Genomic DNA, 10,892 nt, shown 5'->3' on the forward strand with positions numbered 1-10,892 from the left:
ACTTAAAACAACCGTCTACAGGCAACACCTTCAGATGTTAGGCAAGATAATTCCAACACCTACCTGATATTCAATAGATCTACTGAATAGATGAATTTATTCAGAGTCTGTGGAGGGCCTTCAAGATGCCCTAGGAAGGAGAACAGATTAGTTTGTGGTAAGAAAACCCTAAGGAGCCAACATTTGAACTTCCGGAGCCAACGCAAAAGAACTGACTTGACCCTTAATTTGGTGAAACCTATTTCCTCAAATTTCTTGATTCACAGAAATTTGGTTTCAAAAGAAACTTTCAGAAAACATGAATCCAGCTATCTGTTGTTTACAAATGTGAATTCACCATCTTGCAAAGGTCACCTGATAAGTTACTGGCAGAAAGAGGAGAGCAACTCAGGTCTTTTGGCTCCCAGGTCTGTTCCTGATATATTCTGCTGTCTCGCTCTTTACAACATGTAAACACACACACACACACACACACACGGAATTTCAACCTTTAAGGAAAACCTTTAAATAATTTAAAACATGCTCCTCTTTGAAAGAGCTGATTCTCCCAGTGCGTATATTACAATTATTAAATGCAAAGAGAATAATCAAAGACAATTAAACTTTCACAATACATTTATTTTACTTCCCGTAATTTGTGCACTACATATTTTAAGCATATATGATGTAGGTACTCTTTGAAGATCACTCATTTATGAAGAATTAATCCCTGTTACTTGCTTTGAATTGAGAACAATGATTTAGATAATGGAGAGGTTTTTTTTTCTTAATTTTGTTTGTATACCAAAGGCTTAAATATCTTCAACCCTATTAATTGCATTAGAACTAAGTTCTTTCTAACTTCTTTTTGAGGCATGCCATTGATTTAACATAATTTTAGTACAGTTTAACAAGAAGTAAGGCGATCTTAACTAGGACAAGAGAGATGACAAGGTGACAATGAGCATCAGTGCCAATTTTCAATGTCATGACAATGTTCCTTTCCTAAGAGTAAATATAATAAAATACTAACAGTAAATCTAAACCTAGTCATTGTCCTGATTATTTGAATTTCAATTAATGTGAGTCTTTTGCATATATTTTGAAGTATATTTTATTGACAACCCCTCTTCAATTAAATAAGTTGAGAATTTTAGTTCCAATTCTCACAATATAAGGGGAATTTAAAGGTCAGAAAAACACTCTCTTATTTTCTTCTGTCAAAATTCAGTATGCAAAAGTTCTCATGATAATTTGGCGAGAAAAAATTATATGGGAGTCAATCATTGTGAAGGACAGTTGTCCACTATCAAGCCCTTTTAATTCCTGGTTACTCAAATTGTGGTCCATGAACCAGCAGCATCAAAGTATGTTGAAATGCAGAAACCCAGGTCCTACTCCAGACCTAATGAATTATAATCTACATTTTAAGAGGATCTCTGAGTGGGTTATATACACATTAAGATTTGAGAATCATTGCTTTAAATTAAATTTGGAGAAGGCATGGGAAAGGAGTGAGTGGAAATGATTCTATTCACATTTGTATTTTCTTACCTAACTGAACATGTCATAATAGATGGGTATATAATATTATATACTATTTGTCAGACACTTTGTAAAGACTTTTAAATTCATTGTCAAATTCAAATCTCACAACAAACTTGCAATGGAAATTGTCATTGACATTTTACAGTGAGAAAAAATTGATTTACAGGAATTAAGTAAATCAAGGCAAGTTCACATAGAGGGTAACTGGTAGGAGGGAGGCTGTCCAAATCAAGAACTTCTGCACTTAATCATTATATTTTATGGCTTAGCATATGGCTATATGCACATTCCAACTTTTATCAAAACTATACCAATTTTTGAATGGAGAATATTTAAATTATACAAAGGCTGCAGTGGGAGAAAAAAAGTCTTGTAGATTAAAAAAAAATTCTTAATCATGCATGAGTCATAGATAGCTTAGGCTTTCAAAGTCCTCCATATCTGCCAACTGTGTTTTTTAAGATGATAAAATACACCAATCAGAAAATTTGGATGGATACAAGTGCGAGCTAATTACTCATAAATCAGTAAGTTAAACTAGTATTTAACCCTCTACTCATAAAAATATAACATGCAACATTAAGAATGAATTCTAAAATTTATGAGTGTTCTGATGATCATATACACTAGAAAATTCTTGTTTGTATCTGTCTGGGAGGATACATGTCTATATTTCCTTTATTCTGTAGATTAAATTATAGAATGAGAGAGATACAAATATATTAACATTTTGTTTTTTAGGCTACAGCCATTTTTTGATAAACTATAAAGATACAGGAGGTTGCTCTATTTCATAGTGGTAGTGATGGGGAACAAAAAACTAGCAAAAAGTAAAGGAATTAACCACAGTGGTTTTCTTATAATATATCAAGTCCATAACTAACATGATTAAAATAGTTGATATTTATTGAATGCTTGCTTACATATATAAGGATCTGTCCCAAGACGATTTTTTTAAAATATCATTCAATTTTAACCATGAAACAGGAACTAGCTTTATTCAGATGAGGTAACCGAACTGTTAAATGCTGGCTCTAGGGTTTAAACCCAGGTAGACTGGCTCTAGTTCCCACAATTTAGGCTGCACAATTTCAGGAAAAGCTTACTTTACCTCCCAGTATATTTAACATATTTCAGGTTTCCTCCTTCTTCAGTAGAGAATATACATATAATTTTCCCTTTGAATTATCTTAAAGATGTATATGATGATCTCTTTATAGTCACACAGACTTAATGGTCTTATGAATGAGATAAATGCCTTAGGTTCATGTGATCAATATATATGAATTATGTCTTCAGTGGCTAGTTTTTCATTCAAAAAAAAAAAACTGAAAGATAAACTGTATTTTAATTTGTTTCCTTGCACCATCTAGTGGATTTAAGTGACAACTGCGGCAGTCGTATAAATGATTATGTCAAGTATACGATACGTCAAATTTTCCAACAGATGAGGAGAACTATTCCTGTAACTATACTTTAGATCATACCACAAATGTGCACGTAGTTGTCTTTTTCAAGAGGGAATCAATTAAGCATGGGTACCGAGTGCATTAGCGAATGTTTAAATCTACAAATAAAATAACATAAAACAGCATCCTTATACTCCTTTTACAATTAGAGATAATGAAAGCCTGATACGTCTGAGTTCTTCCCACCGCTTTCCTAAGCTCCAAGGCTTCCCGGGCAGCTGCGCGTAGGGAGAATCCCGGAGTCTGCGCAGGGCCGGTGCGCAGGCGCGCTGAGGACCGGAAGCGGGGAGGCGGGGCTAAGCCCGGACGGGCGAGCGGAAGAGGCCGAGGTTGCTGGGTGAGGCTCCGAGACCGTTTGGCGGCGGCGAGTCCGGGGTCGGCCCGAGCTCAAAGTCCCAGACCCGGGGAGACGCCACACGAAACGGAAGGACCCGGGGTTCCGGAGCAGTCGCCGCTGGCTGCTGCTGCCCTGCCTCTGCCGCCGCGGCCGCCTCCGCCCTCGCCGCTGAAGACACGGCCCTGACAGGCCTGCAGGCCTAGGCGCGGCCCGCCGAGCCCGACGTGTTGCCGCCGGTGCTGCTGTGAGTAACCCGAGCGCCCGCCCCACGGTCGCTCACAAATTAAAATGGAGGAAATTTCGTTGGCTAACCTGGATACTAACAAGCTAGAGGCCATCGCTCAGGAGATATACGTAGACCTGATAGAGGATTCCTGTTTGGGCTTCTGCTTTGAGGTGCACCGGGCAGTCAAGTGTGGCTACTTCTACCTGGAATTCGCAGAGACTGGTAGCGTGAAGGATTTTGGCATTCAGCCAGTGGAAGATAAAGGAGCGTGTCGCCTCCCGCTTTGCTCCCTTCCTGGAGATTCTGGGAATGGGCCCGATCAGCAGCTGCAACGCTCACCTCCGGAATTTCAGTAGCTGCAACATGAGAGTCAGAGGGTGACCAGGACGATAGCATTGACCAGTCCTGTGGTTTGGAGAAGTTAGGTAGCAAAGTAGAAAAATTGGAAAAAAAAAAAAAAATCAGACAAAAGCCCCAATTCCCATTCAAGATCCTAGCCTGTAAAAAACTCGAAGTGGAGATTTTAGGAATTCAGATTCTTGTATAATGTATTACCTTGGATCAGCTTTGAAACCCTGGACAGGAGGAGCTGCATCCCACGCACCATGCAGTGGTTGATTTCTAAACACACCAGAAAGCGTGCAAGAACCCTGTACTGTCCCGAGTGCACAGGTGAGCAGCTGTGTGCTCAGCGTATAAAGTTCTTTGGTTCCTCAGCCGTTCTGTCTGCCTGATATCAAGGGCTTTCTGGATAACTGACAGTTTGGACATAACTGATGGTCAGGCCTTAATCGTTGGGCCTCAGTGGGACTGCACCTGATCTGTGAGCCTCTGATTTAGGCTTTTCCAAGACAAATGAAAGTCAGGTATGAGATCTGGATATTAATAATTACAATTTGGGAAAACCGAGAAAGAATTCCTGGCTGAATCTGGTAGGAGAAGCTCTGTGGTCGTGACTCCAACAAGAAGAAAAGGTCAAAGCCACCAGTTTCCCAAAGGTCCAGCATTTACAATGACCTCAACGGACTTGGGGACATGGGGACATGGGCTAGCTTTCTGCTGAACAGAGCCCTCTTTCTTGCACCGCACTTGGTGGCATAGGCTTAGCAGATGAACAACTTGGCTGTCCAGGCAGGCTGAGGATTAAGTTATGATCCCTTGGGGAGGTAGCAGGGGCCTCTGCAACTATGCACAGATCTTTCAGACTGCAGGATGCTTCTCTGGATATACATGCTGTGGACAGCAGTTCGGTGGGGCCTACTCTGAGTTACTGATTACCTAGCCAGTCCATGGGTCTCACTTGGTTGTTAGGCCAGGTCACTACCTGCCTCCCATTTCAGGGGCAGGAGTGAGCTATGGAAGAGCATCATGGCTGTGCAGGAGGCAGTGGTTTGAAAGCTTTTGAAAGCTGAGCCCAGAGGGGCACGTTTCCAGCTGCACTCAATAATGTGAATGGGTTAGTGCTAGGAGCCAAGGAGCAGGACTGGGTCATCTCATCTGACTACAGTATCCCACTGAATGTCCCTGTTCCTTGGATTGGGCAGTCACACTCAGACAGCTCTGTTACGGTGACTGTCTAGAGTGTCACCACCTTCTCTGCCCCTCACAAGGGGCAGCCCTTTCCACTCAATCCCCTTTAGACAACAGGAGCTGTCCTTTTGTTGTTGGAAGTCAGGAAACAGCCTCCAGAAGTCCCCTGGCTTTAGGGATCGGGATGGAGAGGATGGGAAGTGTGAGCTGCATATCAAAAACTACCCTCCACTTGACTCCCTGGTTAAAGTTTATGAAGCGTAGAAGGGTGGGCGCCCCAAGGTGAGCGGGGACGGTGCTGCTTTATTTGAAATGTTTTCTTACCTCATTCTGTGCCCCAGTTCAGGGCCCAGCCTCATTTGTCTGGCTTGGCCCCATATTCCTCCTGTCCCCTGCTTCACTGCCTATCTGGGTGCAGCTCATAACCCCAGGTGCTGCCTGCCACTCTGCATTCACACTGATCAGCTTCAGTTTATCTCTCTTGATGCGCCTGCTTCTGAAGCCTGCCCAGTTTTCCTTTCCTTGGCTTCTTTTAAGTTTTGTTTCACTTTCTTGTTTTTGTGGGAGATTCAGAGAAGAATCTTTCTTACGGCTCTCTCTATTGGGATAATAATGGGAAGAGAACATAATTTTTTGCGTATGAAAAGCAGTGTCATACCTGTGTTTCTCCATAGGACTGCCTCGCAGGTATGCCTGCCTGCTGTGGCTTAATCCCACCGCTACTTGGATACTGCCTCTTAGGACCTAAGCAGAAAAGCAGTGAAGGATGACACACAGAGAGGTGGAGTGGGTCCTGATCCATTTTCTCTAACTCTTGCTGTGCATGTCTCCTCCCATATCCCAGAAGGAACTATTTGGACTGTATGTACCGATTTGGGTTCCGTACTCTAGAGGGTTAAGGGAACCACAGTAATACGGCCTCAAGATAGTCTGTTACTGCATTCTCCCCCTAGAGTTGTCCTGCTCAGGGTCAGGGCTTCACTACGACTTTGTCTCCAATCCAAGAACTGTAATAACTGCTTAAAAAGTCCAATCTTGGCAAGAGCTAAAGTAATTTTGGGTTATCTGCCCTTGACTTTTTTATAGACATCTCCTTCTAAGGGGATGCAGAGGGAAAGGAGGATCTAAGTGAGACTCTGGCCTACTTATAAATAATGTCTGGGAAACAGGCTGAAGGTATGGCCATGGTTCACTCTTCCTTCAGAGAGGGAGCTCAGATTGTGACATTACTGTTTCCTTTCTGGCCTTTTCTCCTGGTTAGAGGAGGGAGAAGTGGAAATAGTTCTGAGTAATGGCTGGTTCATATTACCTCCCTCTTGGTTTGTATTTTTGTTTATTGCCCCCCATTATTAGGGCAGTAGCCCCCTGTCCTGGATGGGTATAAGGTGGGCTAGGTCCAACAGGTGCCCTGAGGGGACAAACTAACTTCTTTTTGGGGGAGAGAATGCTCCCTACCATATAGTTGACAGTGGTTAGGAACTCTTCCCTTCCCTTCCCTATCTTTCCTCTTAACAGCAGAATTCCTGTCCTTCTCTCCTCAATTAAATGTATTGATCACCCTGTAATTCTATTATGTATCTGAGTGTGTGTGTGTGTGTGTGGTGTGTGTGTGTGTGTTGGGGGGAAAGGGGTTCTTTACAAATTTCTGTGGTTTGTGGCTTTTTCTTCCATGCATTAGTTTCCACACCGCATGCCCAGGGGCCATTGCCTGGCATTGTCGCATGCTGGGATCATTGGGGAAGTGTAGTGAAGCTCACCACTGTCCTTGGTTTTGGAGAGTCTTATTTTTGCATAAGTAGTCCATCCTAAACAGATTGCTAACTGTGTATTCCCCTTGCCCCTATGGCTGCTGGTGTAAATAAACTGCATCTTCCCATTGATAAATAAGAAGAATAAACAAAATTTTTAAAAATGACTTTATGTGGCTTTGTATGTTCATCTTTTAAAATTATACATGTTTTTGGGGTGCTGACATAGTGAAGTAGGTGTTGAATCACTGTTGAACCTTAGTCACTTTCTCCTGAATGAGATTGTTAACAGAACACAGGAACTCTGCCCAGCTTTTGTTTCTCCACCTAAGTCCTGTGGATTTAGCTTTCTGCAACATCAGTGGAAGGAAGAAACTATATACAATCTTCCTTTTCCCATAACAAGTAAGGAGGTGGTAAAGTAAGTATCATCTTTAGTCTGTCACTAAATAAATCCAGTGTCAAGGGTAGTGAATTTAAATGGGACCCAAGATACCTTAATACATACATTTTACCACCATTCCAGTCTAATACTGCTCTCAAGAGGAAAATGATCCATTGCAGAAAATGAGCCAGCCTTTCTAAAGGTAATTTTTCCTAAAACTTTTCATTTTTATTTTACCCCAACTATTTAGATCTGCTTAAAAAAAAAAAATTCAGAGACTTTTCATTTCTCCCAGTTCCTAATCCAAAGTTGGAGCTTTTCCCCTAGAAATTGTACCTATTGCTCCTTAGTATTGATCAAAATCACTTGTTCACTAAATGTTTTGGGTATTAAAAAACCAGTCTAAAATTGGAAATACTTGGATGAATAAAAATTACTCACAGAAATGGGACCAGAGGAAAAACTTTCTCAGTAGAGTATCTCAGGGGACCTTATAGACATGTAACATGGTATTGAGTCACCTAATATTTGAATGCAGCTGAAGCAAATACTTTTAGATCTTATTTCATATGTACAGATTTTAATTAATATATTTCATGCTAACCTACTTAGTTCCCTGAAATGGGATTATTTGCAAGACCTCAATGCTTTACTAAATCCACTTGATGGTAGGACTTTTAAGACTTCCTTTTCATGTTTTCTAACTAATGATTCTTACATTAAAAAAAAAAAAAACAACAACACTATATACCTTTTAACTCCCTAGATACTGCATTTTAGCTATGGCATGTAGCATGAGGTCAGGAACCTAATAAATGGTTGCTTGAGGTTGACAAAGACAAAATGCAGGCTCAAGTAGTTAAGGATTCAGGAGCCACTTATTTTAAACATCTTTTCATACTAGTCTGTAAAATAATTATCATGGTTAGCGAATTGCTGGCTCTCAGGTTAACTTTTAACATCAGACTTTGCTACCTTTTCTTGGCTGTGGAGGGTACAAGCTCTGATTCTCATTCATGTTCCAAAAGATGCTCGTGATGCTCTGTAGGAAAATATTTGTTACAAGTGATGCACCTAGGGTTGGTTTGTTCCATTTTGAAAACTTAAGTCATTATTACTTGAGCCTCACTGGAAATACGTGAGCTTACAAGGAAATACTAAATTCATTTTCAGAGATGAGAAATACGTTCAGCAGCAATGACTTGCCCACAGTTCAAGAACAAAAATAAAGTAATAGAAGCAAAAGTAGAATGCCAGTGCTAGGCCAGTTCACTTTGCTGAAGCAAGAGAATTTTTAATCCAGTAAATGGAAGGGCTGACTTAAAAAAAGACAAGTTACGATTAAAATAGAATGAAAAAATTGTGATATTAATGAAAACTTTAAAAGAATGACTTTGAAAACATTGAGAAAATGGAAAATGTTTTAAGAATATAACTCATCAAAAATGACTCAAGTTTTTATTTTTAATCTTAAAATTTAATACATGTAGTTAATTTAACTACATTTAGAACTTAAAAAAAAAACCATCTCTACCCAAATACACCTAAAAACACCAGACACTTAAAAGAGTTCACAGACATACAGCAAGAAACAAATGCCATTATAGGCTAAGTATACTATAACGATGTTAGCAAACCAAATCCTATAAAATATCAAAAATAAGCTTTATCAAAAGTTAGGTTAATCCTAGCAAAGATTTTGACTCAGAGAATCACTACATCACCATTAGAGTAAAAGCATGTGAAAATTTCGATGCAGAAAAATAGTTTGTAAACTTCAATACCAATTATTGATTTTTAAAAATACCGTATAGAAACAACAGCTAAAGAACTTTCATACACTGGTAAGATATGTATCAAAAACCTACAGTTGTTTTGCTTAATGTAAAAATACTTGGAAACATTCCCTTTAAAAGCAGGAATAGAAGAAAACAAAGTTCTTATTCTCAGATGCTATCTAAATTAATAATTGTATAGAATCTGTGGACGTACCACTGGAAGTAATGATAGAATGCAGTAAAGTTGCTGGATGTAAGATTGGTATCCCAAATCAGAATAATAAAAACGTTTAAAAGTTGCATTTACAATGTAATTGGACAAAAGTTACAATGGTTCTATGCAATATTAATATAACAAGAGAGTCATAAGATGTTATGGATAAAATGTTAAAAATTTTGTCTGGAATGTTAAAGGAAATCCAAATAAATGGAGAATGAGGGGATGTTCATGGACAGAAAGTTCAGTATCATCACTCCAAACATATGAATTGGAAATAATCTTGATTAAAATCCAAATGGACATTTTCATGAAACTTGATAAGCTAATTTTAAGATTTCTATGAAAAGCAAGGTGCAGAATAGACTATCTTGTTTGACGAATGTATCTTACATTGTGTGGTTTTGGTGCAGAAACAAACAGTAGAATAGAAGAGAGTTCAGAATTAGATGAGAAAACAAACACACGTTCACATTTATGTCATCCTGATGTATGACTAAATTGGTATAGTCAGTAGAGTATAAACTTATTTTGTTCTGGAATAGATTATGTATAAATATTAGAATTGTACTCCAGACAAAAATTAATTCCCATGAGGATTTAAGACTTACTGTGGAAAATTAAAACATCAAACCTTTAGAGGGAAATATAGTAGGGTATGTTTATAGTTAGACAAGGAAAAATTTCCTAAGTAAATATAATCACTAAACATAAAAGATTGATATGTTGGACCATAATAAAAGTAAAACTTTCTGTGCACTGTCATACTAAAGACAGACGCACAACAACAAAATGCCAGGACATGCTAGTGGAAGCGTCACACTTCTTAAAACTAATAAAAGATTATGAACAAAATAGTTACACAATTGACAAATGGGCAAAGTAAAAGAATAGCTCATTTATAGAAAAAGAAATCCTAATATCAAAAAAAAAAAAGATGTGAAAAGTTCACTTTGTTTCAGAGAAATACAAACTAAAAGCAAGTAAAATACCATTTATACTGATCAGTATGTTTAAAATGTAAAAAGACGATGGTATCAACTCTGAGAGGTATACGAAGCAATTAAAAGTGTTGTACATTGCTGGTGGACTATAATATGATAAAAATATTTTGGAAAGCAATTTGGAAATATCTACTGCAGTTGACAAGCATAACCGATACCCCAATATTTCCACCTCTTGTAACATTATTTGTAATAGGAAAAAAATTGAAACTGATATCAATACCCATTAAAAATATGTAGTCACCATGCAGAAGTGAAAACAACCAGGGTTGCACAAATAAAATATTGAGTAAAGCATTTGTTCTTATAATTTGATACCTTTCGTTTGAAACGTAACAATATGCAAAACAATGCTGTATGTTGTTTAGAGATATGTACATGTAGAATAAAATGTGTACCAGAAATGTCGAACTAGTCTTCAGCTGTGGTCTGGGTATTACAGAAAGGCTTCTTGGTGCAAAAAGAATCTGGATGCTGATTAAGTTGCAACAAAGATACCATTAAGTGTTTTGCTATCCTCCGAAGAAAGTAAGGGAAATACCCAGCTCTATCTTCTAAATACACGCACGCGCGCACAAACCAGAGACAAGTGAAAACAGAAAATGGGACTGCACTGGGGGACATTACAGACACCAGGAACTTCCAGATGGGAAGTGGAGATTAGGCCTTGC

At 38.8% G+C, this 10,892-nt stretch overlaps 1 protein-coding gene across 1 annotated transcript; it reads left to right on the plus strand.

Moving 5' to 3' along the window:
* The first annotated feature begins 3,287 nt into the window (after positions 1-3,287).
* Positions 3,288-7,004, plus strand: ATXN7L3B (ataxin 7 like 3B). Its single transcript, XM_031463118.2, has one exon. The coding sequence runs from the start codon at positions 3,622-3,624 to the stop codon at positions 3,913-3,915; it is 294 nt and encodes a 97-aa protein (XP_031318978.1). The 5' UTR covers positions 3,288-3,621; the 3' UTR covers positions 3,916-7,004.
* Positions 7,005-10,892: the final 3,888 nt, after the last annotated feature.

The sequence above is a fragment of the Camelus dromedarius genome, chromosome 11 (assembly GCF_036321535.1).
Source record: "Camelus dromedarius isolate mCamDro1 chromosome 11, mCamDro1.pat, whole genome shotgun sequence".
Taxonomy (NCBI): Eukaryota; Metazoa; Chordata; class Mammalia; order Artiodactyla; family Camelidae; genus Camelus; species Camelus dromedarius.